Below are 19,068 nucleotides of genomic sequence, written 5' to 3'. Positions count from 1 at the left end.
GTCTGCCTAGGCCTCACCCTGAGCAGCCTGGAACTTAATTTATCCTGCAGTCGAATTAAGGAGCAAGCTGAGAAGCATGGAACATGAAACACATTTACATCTCAAGATCTTTAAAAAGCCTTGTACTGTGTATATTTTAGGAGCAGACTTTGGGGAATGTACTACCCCATGCATCTGGGAAGGGCTTCTGCAGGCCTTGAACAGAGCTAGAGAACAAAAAGCTTCTGGGAATGTTGACTGTCAAGTCAAATTGTCGTATTTTCTATCAACAATTAAATGTGTTTCCTCTGGGGGCCTACCCTAGTTAGGGTCGCTATTGCTGTGATGAAACACCATGACCAAAAGCAAGCTGGGGAGGACAGGGTTTGTTTGGCTTACGTTTCCACATTGTAGTCATCATTAAAGAAGTCAGGACAGGAACTCAAACAGGAGCAGATGCAGGGGCCATGGAGGGTGCTGCTTACTGGCTTTGCTCCTCCTGGCTTGCTCTGCCTGCTTTCTTATAGAACCCAGGACCACCAGCCAGGGGTGGCACCCCCCACAATGGACTGGGCCCTCCCCCATCAATCACTAATTAAGAAAATGCCCTATAGGTCTGCCCACAGTCTGGTTTTATGGAGGCATTTTCTCAGTTGCACTGGTAAGTGTTCTGCCTCTGAAATTATATCTGTAGCCTCCCCTTCCAGATGTGCCTTGGGTAGAAGGTAGCTGTGGATAGCCCCAAGCTGTTTTTTGTTCTTAAGGATCAGCCATGAATCAATTACACACTTTCCTACCAGGACCAAAGATGTGTAGTCTGGAAGTCCACATCAAGGCTGTGATTCAGACCTAGCAAAAGGGGGAGTCTCCGGCCTCCTCCGGGTCTGCTCTGCACTCCTTTGAGATAGGATATCAGCTTCCACTATACCTGCCCCAGCATGGGGAACGACTGGGCAAACCAGTCAAAAGGAAGTGAAGCTCGCACGGTCTTGTTCTGTGGGTGGACTGAAGTGGTCAAAACTGGAGGAGCAGGTGCCCTTAATGACAGGTAAAGCTGAGACAAGTTTGTTTTTATGGAAGAGAAACTCGTAAGTACAGTGTTGAGGTCCCTGCTGGTCTCCCCATCCTGTTTTCCCACCTTCCTAGCGTAAAGCCCCCCCCCCCCCTTGCACATCTGTGATGGACGGTCACAGTTTGTGGCTATTGGCAAATGAAGACATTTCATGCTTCTGAGAGTTTAGAGCTGATGTGTGAGAGGTCAGCCCCGTGTTCCTGGACCACTGTCAGGAGAGCAGGAGATACAGACTGTTTGGATGTGTGTGCACTTAGCCTGTGCCAGGACGTGGCAGGTGGCCTGAAGGACTTTCGGGTCTACCTATTCTGTCTCCGTACAGCCTTTAGAATATGACGTAGACTCTAGTCTACCTGAGGCATTGCCTACCCAGGAAAGCATTCTTTGTCAAGCTTATCGTCCCCCCACATCCCTTCTTTTTTGGTTTTTCGAGACAGGGTTTCTCTGTAGTTTTGGTGCCTGTCTTGGATCTTGCTCTGTAGACCAGGCCTGCCTCGAACTCACAGAGATCTGCCTGGCCCTGCCTCCTGAGTGCTGGGATTATAGGCATGCACCACCACCACCTGGCTCCCCCATTTTTAAGGGTGTCATTACATGATGCTTCCTTCACCCTGGCATCAACGACTTCTTGGATTTTCCATTTTCTCCTAGAGTCCCAGGGACTATATTTGTCCAAGGAAGGGCATCCAGCTAGTTTGGGAGGTGGTTTTGCTGTTGATGGGATCACCAGTTCCCCACCCAATTCTGTGCACGCGACAGTGTTGTGTAGAGAGACAGCAATCGCAGGATGTTGAGACATCAACGGCTATGTAGGTTTGAAAAGGAAGAGGATGGAACCCAGGACCAGCCGACCTGAGCTAGAAATAAATTCTGCCCACAACTGCGCTGTACTTCTCCACCTGGAAGAGAAGTCTGGTTAGCGGTGAATGTACTTGTCTGTTCCAGCCCCTTCTTTTGTGAAATAAAGACTTTCTGTTAACTAAAAATAAAAACGACAGAATTGGGAAATAAAGGGAAGTGCTTGCCCAAGTAGGGGGAAGTGAAAACCAGGGGCTCTTTCAGGCAGAGAGACATGGAACCCGTGACAGGGTTCCAGACAGCTTAGCTTAGCTTATCGTGTCACTCTTGGCTGTGTCACCCACGGGCCTGCGTGTGTGATCTCTGGGAAGAGTGACATCCTCGAGGAGTCAGTGCACTAGGTGGTGACGGTCTTTGGACCCTCATTGTGGAATTCCTCTTGACGAGGCTTGTGGGTTTCCTGAGGGTGGAAGCTTGTTTTTACTTCAGACTCTTACCACGGGCAGGCTTTGAGAGTTGTGTTTGGAACAACTGGAACTAGCCAGCACAAGCTGGAAGGGAGACTTGCCGGGGGAGAGGGTGGGGTGTGTGCACTGATGCGGGGTGTCCCTAACCTCCGCTGCTCCTCACATCCCCTGGAAACATGGTGCTTATCACCACCGCAGAGGTACAGGATCTGAGCCTCAGTGCGGGGCAGTGTCCACGGGTAACAGTGGCGGGACCAGGGTCTAGACATTGGTGTCAGTCTCCTGCAGAACCTGGCCTCCTCAGCAGTTAGTGGCCAGGTGAGGAATGGGGAATCTAGGGATTTGGGGGTTCATCTTGGTATAAGTGGGGTTAGACACTGGGCGGGTACAGCGGGGCCACTGTACCCCAGTTCCTGGGTTTGTTTGCAGCTGGGCAGAGCCCTGATGGTGGGGAGAGTCAAGTCAGATGGTCAGGGGTGGAAACTGAGTTTCCTGGAAAGTGTCCTGTACCTGCAGTGGCCAGGGGCTGTGGGCCGAGGGACCTGGGAGCCCTTGGGGGGGCGTGAGAGGACCTGCCACAACAGAAATCAAAGACCTCTTGTTTAAAATTTCAAGTTGCCATGGAAATGCGCCTCTCTACTCAGCTTATATTCAACAGACGCCAAGTCCCTGAGGGTATCTGGGGACACTCCTATTCTCCACATACAGTATGGTGAGATCCCAAGGGGTCAGACCTTTAACATAGGAGATCCTAAGATACTTACAGCCCCTTCCTTAGTCCAGACTCCGACCCTAGGGAGTGGGCACGCCAGTGTTTCTGTATTGGGGTCTCCTGTCTTGGAAGAAAGGTTCAGATGCCGGGCTTTGGAGATGACTTAGTTGGTAAAGGGTTTGCACGAGGGTCTGAGTTTGATTCCCAGGACCTGAGTCATCTCCAGAACCACGTAAAAGAAGCCAGGCTTGTCGGTGTGCACTTGTAACCCCAGCACTGGGAAGGCAGAGGTTTGGGCAGCCAGCCCTGCCTTTTGGTAAGGTCCAAGCATTGAGAGACCTTGTTTGGAAATAAGCTGGATGCCACCTGAGCCACAACACCTGGGGTTGCCCTGGTGTCCAGAGTCGTGGGCATATATTGTACTTGCGTACACTTGAACATGCATGCACACAGAAACGCACAGAAAGGTTAAGATGCCAAGTACAAGTCAGGGTGGTTTGGAGGCCATGTGACGGCTGACGCATGGTCATGTGAAACAGGCTTCCCATGAGTCACTGGAAATGGGGGCAGTAAGTGTTGGATAAGTTATACATATATATGCGTGGCAGTCCATTTTTCACTATTGTAGTGAGATTCTCAAAGCTGGGCACTGTAAAGAAGGGGTTGATTATATAGCTCAGTGTCTGGGAGGCTGAAAGCGCAAGACCAGGCAGTCCACAGATTTGGCTTCTGTCCAGGGCCCCTCACCTTGGAGCACACCATCATGCCGGTGCCACGGCGGAGATGCCTGTGATGGGGGAGCCCCTGCGTAGCTAGAAGGGAAAACAAAAATGAGGTGGAGGCACACCGAGACCTCCCACCAAGCCCAGCCTCGAAAGCCCACCTGTTTCAACTGAGAACCGAGTGCTCGCTGCACATAACCTTTGCAGGACACTCTGATGCATCATAGCCATAGAAGACCGAGAAGGCGTCTTCAAGGTGCGGTCACCGCCTTTGTGTGTTCTCCCTACGACAAGACTGCGTCTGTGTGCCTGGCTTGCCTGCTTGGTAGACACAGCCCCTGTGTTCCTCGGCTGTCTGCTGCTTTTCCACTTACCTGTGGCACGGGGGTGTTTTACTTCATTTCTGCAGGGCCAGGTCCTTCAGCTCGTTCATCTTTGCTGGCTGTTTTGAACTCTGTTGAGCCCCTTGCATTGATTTATCAGTTACTGTGCCACTGGACAGTTGTCTCACTTAGGGGCTTGTGTTCATGCAGAATGTTCGGTGGACATTGTGTGCTTGTGTCATTGTGTTTCGGGGTCATTCTCTATGGGGGTACATGTCTAGTGTCCAGATGCAGACCCCATGTGGGTAGGTTTCAGTTGACAGGTCTAGGCTGGCCTCTGTGGTTCCAAGGCCCCTCTCCCTTCTCTTATCGCTCTGAGAAGAAGCACACTGCTTTGGCCTCCGGGACTGAAGCTTCTCCATGTTACCTGCGCCTCTCTGAGGCTGAACACATTCCGATCTGCACTGGCCATTTGCCCTTTTCTGTAGTCACTGTACCCACCTTCCCACCCTGCTCTCCCCATGTTTCCGAGCGTGTGTGTGGTGCTGGGGTTCAAATCCAGGGTCTCATGTATGCTAAGCCTGTGTTCTACTGAGCTGCATTTCAGCCCAAGTCCTCTGACTTTCGAGTCTTGTTTGATCGAGGACACACAGCTCTTAATGGGAGCATTTTTCCATCTTGGTTGCTGTTTTTAGTATGAAGACTTGTTTATTGTGTGTGCGCATGTGGAGGTCAGAGGACAACATCAGGAGGGGATTGAACTTAGGTTCCTGGGGTTGGCAGCAAGCCCCTTTATTTACAGAGCCATCCCACCAATGTAAGACTGATTTTAATGTGATGCCTAACAGGTTTTTGTTTTATGCCAGTTTTAGGCTTTCCAGGGAGGGAGTTTTGTTTGGAGCTTTTCACTTGTTTTGTGTATCGTAGTGTAGCCCAGGCTAGCCTTGAGCCCTAGGGTGACAGCCGTGCCTCACAACCTGCTCAGACTTGTGTGGTTTTGAGGTCTGCCTCCATGAAGCACTTTTGCGTGGGGGAGCCAGGTGTGCAGAGTTGGCCCTCTGTCTTCCCAGGGCGGGCAGCCAGCTGTGCAAGCACATCTGCAGGAGTGTGTCACTTCCTCTTTCCCTGTCCCGCCCCCCCACTTTTCCCATACCCAAGATGGGTTTTGCGTGGTCTGACTTTTTTTTTTAAATGGAACTTTTCTGAGCCAGTATCATCACGCATTTTATAATACATTATGATGTTCCAGAAGGTCTCCCTGGGAGCTTTTCCAGAATAGTCTTTCTGTATGGTGATATTTTATTTGTGCTAAAATGTGATTTTATTTGTATGTTAATAAATAAAGTTGCCTGGGGGTCAGAGCTAAGAGGAAGCCATAGCAGAAGCCTGTCGGGTGGTGGTGGCCCACACCTTTAATCCCGATCACATGACAGGCGGATCTCTGTGTGTTCAAGGATACAGCCAGCATGGAGACACACGCCTTTACTCTCAATACCAACCATAGAAGACCTGGAGGTCTGTATAGACAGGCAGTGACGAGGAGGTCATAGTTGAGTTGCTGCTCAAACCCCCTCCCGCATGCCCATCACACACACACACACACACACACACACACACACACACACCAGACTTACCATCATTCTAACTCTTTGAGAACACAACTCTGTTGCTTGAACTTAAATGAGAATTTTTAGTTTTCCTTCAGTATGCTTTTATGCCTGTGATCTAGCACTCAGGAAGCAGAGGCAGGAGTTTGAGGCCAGCCTGGGCTAGATGAGATCCCGTCTCAACTTCCCACTCCACCAAAAAGTTCTCTAGGAATGTAAGTCTGGGTTCTAGTGTCCCTTTGACCCTGATGTAGTACACTTGCTTCCTAAGTCCTACAGTCAAGACAGGGTCCCAGCTCTATGCACACATACTGCTGTTCCTACTAGGCCCAGTCCCAATTGTCAGCACCTAAGGACAGACCTGGCCTTTATTAGTTACTTGGCCAGGAGGGTGACTCATGGGTTGAGCTGGAAATGACTGGTCTCCTGACTCTGGAGCCAGTTCACAAGGTCTGGAGGCCAAGGTATTGATGTAATAGTTTTCCTTCTCAGAAGGCGGAAGCAAAGCCCTTGGTTGACAGGAAAACCAGAGGGGCTCCTGGGAGCCTGGTGCCCCAGGCGCCTTCAGTGTGGTTCCTTAGTTCTCAGCAAGTGACACCAGCCCAGCTTCTGTTGGCTTGAAATGTGCCGGGGATGGAGCTGGCAGGACTGGGGAGATGACTCAGGCCTAAAGTAGGAGGAAAGGACTGGCTCCCGGAAGTTGTCCTCGGACCTGCACATGGTCGCACATATGTACAAACAAAACAATTGAAAAGTTTTGTTTGTTTGTTTGTTTTTGGGTTTTTTTTGTTTTTGTTTTTTTGAGACAGGGTTTCTCTGTGTCGCTTTGGTACCTTTCCTGGAACTCACTCTGTAGACCAGGCTGGCCTCGAACTCACAGAGATCCACCTTCCTCTGCCTCCCTCCCTAGAGCTGGGATTAAAGGCGTGCACCACCACCCAGCTGAAAATGTTTTTAAGTGAGGCTTATGAACGTTACTTCTTTTAGTTTCCTCGTCCATCAGGACATACACAGATTGACTGGGTTTTGTTTTTTGTTTTTTGAGGCAGGTTGGAGCTACATGGTCAGACTGAACTCCTGACACTCCTGACTTCCCCAGTGCAGGGTTTACACACATCCAGCTTCAGGCTAGCTGTCCTTCTAGAACCCTGATTGAATCTCTTAAACCTAGTCCATCAGGTACATAAGGTTTTAAAATAGCCGGGAGGAGACATGCCTACTGTCATGCGTGGTGTTACAGGGTCCCATCAAACCAGCCTTCATATTGGGGCCATAAAGGCAGCCAGGAGCCCGAGCAGTGTCCTTGTGTGCAAATTGTTTTGATGCCACCTCTGTGCTTTCTAGGTGGGTGCAGGATCCAGCTTCCAGAATGTGGTGGTCCTTGGTCCCTCTGTCTTGCCTGCTGGCACTGGCGAGTGCCCACAGCAAACCTTCCTTCCATCCACTGTCAGATGACCTGATCAACTATATCAACAAGCAGAATACGACATGGCAGGTGGGCCGTGCTGCTGTTTCCTGTCGTCCGTCCGTCCGTCTGTCTGTCTTTGTGGGTCCCTGCTTTGAGTCACCTTGGGCACACTGCTTTTGAGGTGACTGACTAGCCATAGGACATTCCTTTCTGGAAGTTGAAGCTTATGAACCACACCAGCTTTCCCTCTGATCTCCACATTGTGTGCATGGGAGTGCACATATGTGTGAACACTTGAACATGGAGCTGTGTGGAGGGTAAGTGAGCTCCAACACCAGGTGGACCCTAGGAAAACTGCCATGGAAGGTGAGGTGGGTCCTTAGTGCTTCTTGCCGCCATCATTTCCTCCATGTCCGGCAGGTCTCCTGCTAACAACTGGCAGCAGACCAGAGGATGCACGATGGTCTGAGAACTGTGCTCTGACCCTGAATCCCTCTGCCTGTTCCCCTAGCTCCTACCTAGAATTGGGCAGGACCCTTGGCCTACCCATCCCTATCCTGGGAAACCTCTTGGTCAGTGGGTGACTGTCCTGCTGTGACTCTCTTCCAGGCTGGACGAAACTTCTACAATGTTGACGTAAGCTATCTGAAGAGGCTGTGTGGTACCATCCTGGGTGGACCCAAGCTGCCTGAAAGGTGAGTGACAGACCCCAGAGTAGACTGCCCCCAAATATTGGCTTGTGAGCAGTAGTGCTAGTGTTGGGGTGTAGGTAGAGGTAGAGGAAGCCCTCTGGATTTCCCACCTGTGCTCTTCCAGGCTGCAGAGACTGCCTCAGATACTGAATTTACTATTTTGTCTCCAAGGTGCCTCATCCTCAGGTGAGGTCCCAGGCTTGGAAGTTGAGGTCTGGCTACACTCAGCTCTGAACAATTCAGGGCAAGTCCACAGGAGCTGCCATTAATGTTTTATTTTTCTGTAAAACTGCCGTGGACATACTCATGCGGAAATTGTTCTTAGCAAGGATTAGGGATGTCTGTCCAAGGATGAGGTAATCAGTGTTGATACATGATGGGGATGATGTCATCTGACTCAAGTCAGGCTGTAGGCAAGGCACAGTTTAATATTGTTAAAATTCCAAGTCAGAAAGGCGGGAAAGCATGAAAAGCATTGGTTTAGAATCAGGGCAAGATACATACAGGATCGAAGCCCACACTGCAGGACTGTGCTTGGCTCTCTTCTGACGACAGACAGCCCCACAGTGTGATCCTCGATAACACTGTGCCCTGAGGGTCTTGCTGTGGCCTTGAACTCATGATCTTTCTGCAGATGAGCACCTCTATATCCAGCCCCCACACCAGTCCTGGGCATCAAGCTGAGGACTTACACGTGCTTGACAGGTGCTCAGCTGCTGAGCTACATCTGCAGATTTAGTGAGAGAATTTGAATGTTTTCTGTAGATGGCTGTAGTGCATTGTTAAATGTCTCTTCAAGGAAAATGAAATGAAGTCCCAGGGCTGAATCTCAGGGCTGTCGATGGCTTGGCAGTTAAGAATACTTGTTGGTCTTGCAGAGGATCTGGGTTCAGTTCCTAGCATCCATATGGTGGCTCAAATGCATCCGTAACTCCAGTTCTAGGGGATCTGATGCCTTCTGACCTCTGAGAGCACCAGGCATGCATGGGCACCTGGAATGCACAGACATACATGCAGGCAAACCAGTCGTACACTAAATAAATCTAAAAGAAAAGACTGAATCACAGATGCTCTCCCTGCATATCCACTACACCAACCTAAAAATAAACCCGAAGGATTATTGTTGTTTAAGTAGTTTGAATGAGACATGATGGGGTATGCTGGTAACTCCAGCATTCACTAAGGACTTGGTCAAGATAGGATGAAGAGTTCCAGGGCTACATAGTCAGACCCTGTCTAAAACAAAAAAGAAAAAAGACTGTCTGACTTTTCTTTTGAGGTGCTAGGGCAGGTATCTGTGGTGGGGGCAACAACAACAACAAACAAAACAAAACAACCTGTATGCCATGTGAAGAATGTTTGAAAAATATACCCATTAAATAAGCATGGGTGGGGGGGTGTATGCAGTGCTGAATCAATCTCACTGAACAGTGTAAAGCGGTAAAGGACACCTCCTGCCTGGGTCTCACCACCTCTCTAGGAAGTACAACCCAGTCCAGAGCCAGCTGCTCTTTACCAACCCTCTTCGGGCTGGGGGAGTGAACTGTAGTTTGTAACAGAGTCCTTTCGCTCAGGGTTGGGTTCGCTGAGGACATGGATCTACCTGAAACTTTTGATGCACGGGAACAGTGGCCCAACTGCCCAACCATCAAACAGATTAGAGACCAGGGGTCCTGCGGCTCTTGTTGGGTAAGACCTTGCTGGTGGGGAGGGCTTCCTGAAGAAGTCTGGTTGGGATGTGATCGGAGTGTCTAGGGATTGACCGGAGGGGACAAGGCAAATGAGGGAATGTTTGGAGTCGTTTCTTTCCGTCATGACAGTGTGTGATCCTCGTGGTTGGGAATTGCTGCAAGGATGACGTGGATGACGGACATACAGATCAAGGTCCATGTATAGGCTGTGGAGCCATATTCCCTCAGTAAACACAGCGACTCTAATACGACACAGCTTCAGGAGCGTTCTGTGTCTGTTAGTGAGCTGTTCTGTGGTTTTTGAATTGTGGCAAAATACGAATGACGGAGAATGCAGGTCTAATGAGAGAATTTGTTGCTCTTGCAGAGGATCTTAACTAAGTGTATAGTCCAGTGGCATTAAGTATGTTCCTGGGCGGCCAGTCCTACAGCCCGTCCACACAGTCCTTTCCTCTCCCCCAGATGAACCACTTCAGTCACACTGACTCCTTGTGGCTCTCCTCTGCCCATGGTGGCTCCCATCTGCTCTCTGCCTTGGAATTTGCTCCTTGTGAGCTAAGGCCCTAGGTAGAAGCTTGGATTGGTCTCTTTAATGCTAAGTATGAGCCCAGAAGCTTCACCTGCCATTGAAAGGGTCTACCCATTTAGAAGGTTCAGGGCCCTCCCTGCTTCAGATAAGGTAGGCTCCTCACCCCAGTGGGACTTACTATTCCTACAGGCATTTGGAGCAGCAGAAGCCATGTCTGACCGGCTCTGCATCCACACCCATGGCCACGTCAATGTGGAGGTGTCTGCTGAGGACCTGCTTACCTGCTGTGGTTTCCAGTGTGGGGATGGGTGAGTGTTGGACACCTCTTCCTGGAGACCCTGGCCCCTTCCTCCTTTGTACTTAGTAACTCAGGCTCCCCAGGGAGGGGAAAGCTGTTTTCATGGTTGAGACAGAGCGGCATGGGAGTCTGTAGGAAACTGACTCTGTTGTAGCTGCTGCTGTTGAACTGCTCGGGACCAGGATGGCCTCAGCTCAGTGGGGATAGAGTCTTGGTAGAACATGGTCTCCAAAAGTTTTGCTTACTTTCTGTTCTCTGCCTGGCTTTTACCCCACTTGTCCCCCTGTCACTTCTCACCCCCACCCCCAACTCAGGGAAATACACTGTCTGCTCTATAAGGATGACAGATCCCAACTTGGGTGGGGGAGGGGTCACACTAAACTCAGTCTGTAACTCAGGTGCTCACCAGGGTCACCTGGCCCTTGGTCTATTACAGTGGTGCAGGTTAGACATGCCTGAGAGTTACAGAAGAAATGTTGTGGGTCTCACACCAGGAGCGTAGGAGCGGCAGGAAGGGAGGAGAAAGGTACTTCCCACCTTGCCCCAGGTAGAGCCCCACACTGCCATATTCTGCCTAGTGAATTGGAGCTGCACCGCACCTCATTTTACAATTACAAGGGGTTCTGCTAAGTACAGCTCCCCTCCCCCAGGGGATGCCTTAAACCAGGGGCATAACCCTGCATTCGTTCCACTCACAGCGTTTCCATATTCACTGTGGCCATAACTGTATAGAGTCCAGTGGGTGGCAGCGAAGCCAACCTGAATCCCCCTTTCTTCATAATTTAAGGTGTAGAAGAGTCATTCTTACCGTAGATCTTAGCAACCTCAGTTTATGACTTTTTTTCTTCTCATTAAGTCCAGAACTTGTGCCTTTTCACATGAAGAAGGCACTTACAGCTTCCGTTTGGCACGTCTGAGCTGCCAGCATTACCGCTCTTAGAGTTAGCCATCAAGGATTAGTGGAACCCACACTGCAGCATCACAGCTGTTGTTGACTTTTTACTCTTCACTCTTTCGGGGCCCGCCACCTAGCTCCCAAATAAATACACAGAGACTTATTCATCCTTATGAATGCCTGGCCTTAGCTTGGCTTGTTTCTAATCAGCTTTGCTAACTTAAATTACCCCATCTACCTTTTGCCTCTGGGCTTTTACCTTTCTTTATTCTGTCTTTCTTTCCTTCTTACTCCGTGGCTGGCTGTGTTGCTGGGTAGCTGGTCCCTGGCGTCTTCTCTTTTTCTTGCTCTTGCTATTCATTCTCTGCCTGGCAGCCCTGTCTATCCTTTCTCTCCTGCCTACTTATTGGCCGTTCAGCTCTTTATTAGACCAGTCGGGTGTGTTAGGCAGGCACAGTTTCACAGAGTTAAACAAATGCAGCGTAAGAGAATGCAGCACATCTTTGCATCATTAAACAAGTATTCCACAGCATAAACATGTAACATATCTTCAACTAATATTCCACAACACATAGCTGTGGATTTGATGACCAAGATGACTCTCAGTTGACTAGAGATAGTAGCGTATACAGCATGGGTACTCTGGACAGAGATGATTATGTTCTATGCTGAATGGAGCAGAGAGTGTGAGAGTTCATCTTGCTACTCAGAACAGTATACAATTTAAAGTTGAGGAATTCATTCTGGAATTTTCTATTTAACGTGTTTGGACCTTAGTTAATGGTGTAACTAAAACCTCAGAAATCAAACTACCCAGGTGTGGTGGTGCATGTCTTTAGTCTCAGCACTCAGGAAGAGGAATCTTAGCCTGATCTACAGAATGAGTGCCAGGACTACATAGAGAGACACTATCTCAAAAAAAAAAAGAGAAGAAAGCCCCCCTACAGTTAAGGGAGGGGGGCTACTCTACTCAGGGTTTATAACATACTGTGCAGTTGAGGACCACTGTTCCAGAAAGAGGGGGGCTTTCAAGGTCAGTTTGATGTGGACATGAAAAAGAGTCCTTGTGGCTTGGAGGGTCCTTGTGGACAGAGATGGAGCTGGGTTGAGCCCCTGTGGGGTGACAGTGGGGAGAGGATGAACTGGGATATTGGATTATGGGAGGATTCTTGTGAGGACGGTGTATCCCCGGGGGCGACCTTGGTATTTGCAGTGATGTGTGGGAACAGATGGGGTTAGCTCCACATTGATAGAAGTGTTTTTCCAGCTGTAACGGTGGCTATCCCTCCGGAGCCTGGAACTTCTGGGTTAAGAAAGGCCTGGTGTCTGGTGGGCTCTACAATTCCCACGTAGGTGAGTGTGTGCCTACAAGCCCTGTCTCTCAGGTGGGTTTCATGGGCAAGTATTGGTGGCTTCCTTTTCTATTGTAAAGGGAAGGTCAACGGTAGAGGCCAGCTGTCCACCTTCGGTACAGGGGCAGCCCCCACAGGAAGTAGACAGAGTCTGGCTGCATTCCAGCTCTACCTGTCTGGGCGGGGGGTGGGATGTCTTGCATGGAGGGTCGTAGGCTGATGCCATCTTGTCCCCTCCATCTGTCAGGCTGCTTACCGTACACCATACCTCCCTGCGAACACCATGTCAATGGCTCCCGACCCCAGTGCAGTGGAGAGGGAGACACTCCCAAGTGTACCAAGAGCTGCGAGCCTGGCTATTCCCCATCCTACCAAAAAGATAAGCACTACGGTAAGCTGGGGCCTGCTGAGGGAGGAAGAAGCCAATGCCCTTGAGTGTTGAGAGTCCAGCGCCGGGTGGTGGTAGTGTACCTTTCAATCCCAACACTTGGGAGACAGAGGCAGGTGGATTTTATGAGTCCAAGGCCAGCCTGGTGTATAGACAGAGTTCCAGGACGGCCAGAACTACACAGAGAAACCCAGGAGCCCCAGGAAGAAGAGGGGGGAAGCTGAGTAATTCCTACCTGTCTCACTGGACGGAGCTGCACACTCCATGCTCTGTCTGGTCCACACTCTGTCCTGCCTCAGCCCATTTGGGCTCCAGGGGACCAGACAGACCATTGTTTTGCAAGGGGTTAGAACCTGGTTTTAAACCTTAGGGTCGTCTTGGCCTCTTCTAGGACTGTAGCTCTGCTCACTTCTTACTTAGGGAAGCCTTCCTTGGCCTCTTCTGGAGGCACCTTCTCACCCTGCCCGGCTTTGTTCTTTCTGCAGGGTACACTTCCTACAGCGTGTCTAACAACGAGAAGGAGATCATGGCGGAAATCTACAAAAATGGCCCAGTGGAGGGTGCCTTCACTGTGTTTTCAGACTTCTTGACTTACAAATCAGGTACCTATTGACTCCAATGGCAGCCAGGGTTGAAAGTCAGAGCTCAAGGGCCAGGGTCCGCATAAGCCAGCAGCAGGTCTCACTGGGAGGAAGGCAGAGGCTTTGGAGAGCAGAGCACTGGGACTCGGCCTCCTTCCCTACTCTCTCCTCTGGGCAGATAGTCAGCCTGTGGTGCTGGTCCGGTGGTCACAGCTTCCCACCTGCTCTGCTCACTGGCTCGCTCTCAGCGTGGTCTCCACAGAGCCTCTCTAGGGGTCCCTTTTCATCCCTGCCAACCCAGCTCAGCTCCCTACTCTACTGATTTTTCTTCCTTAGCAATCACCCTCCCTGTCTTTGTCTCTCATCCACATTTGACAATGGTAGTTCTTCTTTATCTTTACAAAGGCCTGGATCACCTCAGCCTTCCACTTAGCTGGGATCACAGATGTGACTTGTGGTTAGCAGCTCATAGTATCTGTGTAGTCAGGCGTCTGGTAGAGCAGTGGTTCTCAATGTGGGTCATGACCCCTTTGGGTCAGTTTGTAACAATGGAAATGCATCCTACATATCAGATATTTATCAGCAAAATTACACTTATGAAGTAGAAACAAATAATAATTTTATGGTTGGGGGTCTCCACAACATGAGGAACTGTATTAAAGGATTGCAGCATTAGGAAGGTTGAGGACCACTGCTCCAGAGGAACAGAACTTAAAAGAATGAATAAATCTGTCTATCTATCTACCTACCTACCTATCATCCATCCATCATCCATCTATCTATCTATCTATCTATCTATCTATCTATCTATCTATCTATCTATCTATCTATCTATCTATCTATCTATCTAGGATTTATTAGAATGGCTTATAGGCTGTGGTCTACATAGTCCAACAATGGCTACCTGTCAATGGAAGGTCCAAGAATCCAGTAGTTGTTTAGTCCACAAGGCTGGATGTCTCAGTTGGTCTTAGTATTCACCAACTCCCGAAGAAGTAGGTTGTAATGCATGAAGGAATGGACTTGTTATTGAGAGCAAGCTGGCAGAGAGAGACAGAGACAGACAGACAGACAGACAGACAGAGAGAAGAGAAGAGAAGAGAAGAGAAGAGAAGAGAGAGACAGAGAGCAAGTGCGCTTTCTTTTTCCATGTCCTTTATAAAGGCTGCTAGCAGATGGTGTGGCCCAGATTAAAGGTGGATCTTCCCACTTCAGAAGATCAGAATTAAAGGTCTGTCTTCCCACTTCAAAGATCCAGAGTAGAGGTGGATCTTCCCACTTCCATGATTTAATTAAGAAAATAGCCTTCACAGTGTGCCTAGCCTTTGGGTTTGATTCCAGATGTAGTCAAGTTGACAACCAAGAGTAGCCACCACAGCACTTGTACCCACATCACTTGAGGATACATTTCAGTTTGAGAAAGGAGTCACCCTCAAGTGGAAGGCCTGGGTGACCAGCTCTCTGAACACCTGCGCAGTGTCTCGGTCGCCAGGCAACAGTGGCGGCCATCCTTCTCTCCCTCACGTCCCCCAGTGGACTCCAGAGCAGCAGCCTGAGAACTTTGCAAGCCTTGTAAAGCTTGACAGATGAACCCTGACATGGAGTCTCAGGGTGTAAAACAGATAACTGTCCCTCAGACTTTAAGTTTGCTTCCTAACTTAGAGTTTATCAGAACCTTATTTTAAAGTCAACTAAACAATATTTTTGTAGGACCCCACTTTAATATTTAATCACTTAAGTATTAAATACTTAAGTGTGGTGGGCTTCCAAAAGTATTTTTACAGTGCCAGGCATGTTATTAATTCCAGCACTCAGAAGGCAGAGACAGGCAGACCTCTGAGTTTGAGACTAGCTTGGTCTACATAGTGGGTTTCAAGCCAGCTAGGGCTATTTATTAAGACCCTTTCTCAAACACACATGCGCACGCACGTACTCACACTTCCATACATATATCCACATACATACACATGTGTATAGTTAGATAATCTCCTAACACTGTGGCTCCCCTCGTCATAGGCACTGTTCTACTACTGTGAAGACTCTCCTTTCCTTAGGAAAGAAAGCATTGAACGGGAGCTTGCTTACAGCTTTGGAGCTTTGTCCATTGTTATGGCAGGCAGGGAGCATGGGGCGCACACGCTGGAGCGGGAGCTGAGAGCTGAGAGCTACATCTTGGTCCACAGGCAGACAGGGTGGAGTGAGAGTGTGGGACAGGCTGGAGACAGACAGACACTAGGCCTGGCTTTTGACACCTCAGCCCCATCCCTACTGACACACAAGGCCACACGCCCATCCTTCTCATCCCTTCAGATAGTGCCATTCCCTGGTATTCCATGGCCTTGCCGTGCTGACGAGTGCTCATCCTGAGCCCCTCTCTAGCCTTCTAGAGATTTTTGTGTAGGAGAGTAGTTGGTTCCTGTCAGCCTGTTGCTTCTGACTGGTGGCTGGCTGTCTTAGGGGACTCTGTGGGCAGGCAGTGGCCTGTGTCCAGTCCGAACTGCCTTTTTTTTTTTCCTCAGGCGTATACAAGCATGAGGCCGGTGACATGATGGGTGGTCACGCCATCCGCATCCTGGCTGGGGAGTAGAGAACGAAGTCCCCTACTGGCTGGTAGCCAACTCTTGAACGTTGACTGGGTGACAATGGTGAGTAGCCGTCCCTTCCTCAGATTGCATAAGGAGCGATGAGCCAGAGCATCATGGCCCCTTTGTTCCACTGTGGCCTGAGGCGTGGTCCTGGCTGCCTCAGTGTATAGATACTTTGGTCTAGAGCCATCTGAGCCCTAGAACTCCACATGGTTGTGTATACAGTTCCCATTGCATGGGCAGCATGTGAAGGGAACTGTCTCAGATGATGCTGGGGGTCCCATGACTTACATTAGGTTTGGATGAATCTGGGTATACCATCAAGGTTCAAGGCTGAAGGCCTCTGGACATGGCGGCTCTAATCCCTGCACTCCTGGAGCTGTAGCACTCAGGATGCTGAGGCTGAAGGGTGGAGGCTGAAGTTGGTGGCCAGCCTTGGTTACAGAGTGGAACCAAACCCAGAGCATACTTTGAAAGAACCTTACTTTTTCTTTTTCTTCTCAGGCCTCTTTAAAATCGTCAGAGGAGAGGACCACTGTGGAATCGAATCAGAAATTGTGGCTGGCATCCCTCGCACTGACCAGTACTGGGGGAAGTTCTAATGTGCTGTGGCCTGGTTGGCCAGTCCTTAGGGAGTTTTTCCCTAAATTTAGCTACCCAGGCTGGGAATCAGGCAGACAGGAAAGTTTGATTCTCTGAATTCACCTAAGATACACGAAGCATTCAGCAAGGCTTGAGTGACCGGACCAGAGCTGCCTGCCGTCAGAGCTGTCCTCCATTTTCTCCTTACCTGGCTCCCTCCTAGCCTGTTCCAGCAGTGATCACAGCCTGCATCCTCGCCTCCCCTAGACTAGTGGTCTGTAGTGTCTGCTGCTGCGGCTCTGCCTGCCACCCCACATCTCCAGAGCAGGAGAGACCCAAGGGCTTTGGCTGCAGGTTTTCCAAAAGAATGGAACACCAACTTCATGATGAGGACATAAGCCACCTGTCAGCTGCACCTTGAAGCCAGCCACTCCCTAAGTCTGTGGCAGGCATTGATGGCCCAATGCAGTTCTCTGGAGAAAGCTACCTTTTCCAAGGTACCTACATCCATCGCCCTTGGTAATGTGGCAAGCCCTGCCTGGTCTTGTCCTCAGCCGATGCTTTTTCAATGTTTTTGGTTTTTTTTTTCTTTTTTGTGCACCTCAGCTGAATATGTGAAATGAACAGGTCTAATTAGTTGAAGATCTGTACTGGTTTTACAGATTGTCTCCTAAGTGTATGGCTTAAAACAAGCCAAGTGGTCCTGGTTTGCTGGGTGACTTACTGACCTCAGACACCACAGTGAAGCTAGTCTGGGAAAAGCCTCTTTTACGTTGTAGACACCACTTCACCCTGTTAGTTTATCAAGGAATGACTGTGCCAATAAACCGATTCTCCTCTGCTCGATGTCTGCTCTCATGGCCTCCTGGAGGCAGGGTGAACAATCAATCCCATGCTGCATTTTCAAGCCCTCTGTAGTGCCTCTCTCCTCAGTGTCCTGAAACCCTTCTCTAAGCCGTTTCCACGACTGTGCTCAGGCTCGGGAGACTCTTCCTGCTCAGAGATAAGGAGCTGCACATTAACCAGTCCCGTATGCCTGTGTGTATTTCATATGAGAGGAGGCTGTTACCTTCCTAGAGGGCCACATCTCCCTTGGTGGAGCCAAAGCTTGTGTACTGTGTCTTAAGTTTTCTTGGTCACTGAATTACATGGCTGGTCAAGAGATTCATTTATAAAAAAGTATCCTATTGATCTATTACTTTCCTTCCTGCCAAATGGGAGGGGCTGGTTCCTTCTAGAAGCTGAGGAAGCTTGCCTTCCGTAAGATGGAATCAGAACTCTATCAAGCTCTTTTAAAGCCTGGTGAGTGCTGGAGATATAACTCAGAGGCTAAGTCAACCTGGCTTTGGGTACTGGGGCTTCAGTACTGCAAGGCATCTCTTGTCCCTAAACTATATCAAATAGTTCCCCTCCTCCACATGCCCACCTGCAAACTCCATTCCTACCCCTAGAGCCAGTGGAGATGGCTAAATTAAGAGAAGGACCTGGGGCATCCTCACAGTTGCTGGGATTAACGTAAGAATCATAGCTTCTGGAAAGGATGAGCATTAACATCTTTGTGCTTCCGTGAGAACAGAAGTTAACCATGTAACACGTTACTTTTGACTGGTTTCAACAGGGTGATATTTATCCATGGTTGAGCTGCAAATGATCAATTAAATGAAGGCTCCATGCCCCAAGTGGTCCCTGGTAGTCACAGTAAGGCAATCTCTGCTTACATACAATGCTGGCTGAAGTTCCTCAGTTCATACCCAGCAGGCTAAACAGGGAGCAGACTGCACTATACATGCATGTCTCAGTGTGGTTTTGAGTGGCCCTCAAAGGATCATACGCTGGAAGCTTGGGCCACAGTTGGCAGTGAGGTGGCTGAGGCCCAGTGCAAGGTGATTAGGTTTTGGAGGCACTGTCCTCAAAGGAGGTCAATGCTTGTCTTCCAGAGTTAGTTCAACTCTTGCACTCAGAAGGCTGAGGCAGGGGGATCGCAGCTACACAGACGCCCAGGCCAGCCTGGCTAGTTTAAGACTGTCAGCATGCTTGAGTTTTAACTCTCTTGCTTCCTGTCACATGTGCTCACTCCTGCATGTTCTACCAGTGTGCTGTCATTACCCATGAGGCCCTGCGGAGGCTAAAGACGGGGGCCACCATCTCAGGTCTTCATCCGCCTAGGCTGTGAAAGAAATAAACCTTTCTTGGTAAAGCAGTTGGCCTCAGGTATCGTGTTATAATGGGAACATCAGTGTGTTGCCTAGAGCCTCGCCACTGTCGTGCCCAAACGCTGGCTTTCAGATACCCGGTAGCCAGGGGCCATCGTGACAGTGTAGCAGACTAGCCATGCTAGAATTACCAACAGAGGAGAACCCATCTTCCTGCCCTTCGTCCTTTGTCTT

The 19,068-nt window shown here is 49.6% G+C and overlaps 1 protein-coding gene across 1 annotated transcript; it reads left to right on the top strand.

Annotated features, from left to right (window-relative positions):
* Positions 1-6,995: 6,995 nt before the first annotated feature.
* On the top strand, positions 6,996-16,139 carry LOC114693805 (cathepsin B-like). The gene is made up of 8 exons (XM_028870335.2): positions 6,996-7,175; positions 7,698-7,783; positions 9,355-9,469; positions 10,190-10,308; positions 12,461-12,546; positions 12,793-12,936; positions 13,419-13,535; positions 16,034-16,139. Exons 1-8 carry the CDS (start codon positions 7,050-7,052, stop codon positions 16,099-16,101), a joined length of 861 nt encoding a protein of 286 aa, XP_028726168.1. The 5' UTR covers positions 6,996-7,049; the 3' UTR covers positions 16,102-16,139.
* The last annotated feature ends 2,929 nt before the right edge of the window (positions 16,140-19,068 follow it).

Source organism: Peromyscus leucopus, unplaced genomic scaffold (assembly GCF_004664715.2).
Source record: "Peromyscus leucopus breed LL Stock unplaced genomic scaffold, UCI_PerLeu_2.1 scaffold_243, whole genome shotgun sequence".
Taxonomy (NCBI): domain Eukaryota; kingdom Metazoa; phylum Chordata; class Mammalia; order Rodentia; family Cricetidae; genus Peromyscus; species Peromyscus leucopus.
Note: the sequence above shows the minus strand (reverse complement) of the source record. Positions and strands in the feature narration are given on the sequence as shown.

Coding starts and splice junctions, on each gene's coding strand:
- LOC114693805 (XM_028870335.2), top strand. CDS start 7,050: ATGTGGTGGTCCTTGGTCCCTCTGTCTTGCCTGCTGGCACTGGCGAGT. Junction 9,470..10,189: donor GGTCCTGCGGCTCTTGTTGG/GTAAGACCTTGC, acceptor CTATTCCTACAG/GCATTTGGAGCAGCAGAAGC. Junction 12,937..13,418: donor CCAAAAAGATAAGCACTACG/GTAAGCTGGGGC, acceptor TTCTTTCTGCAG/GGTACACTTCCTACAGCGTG.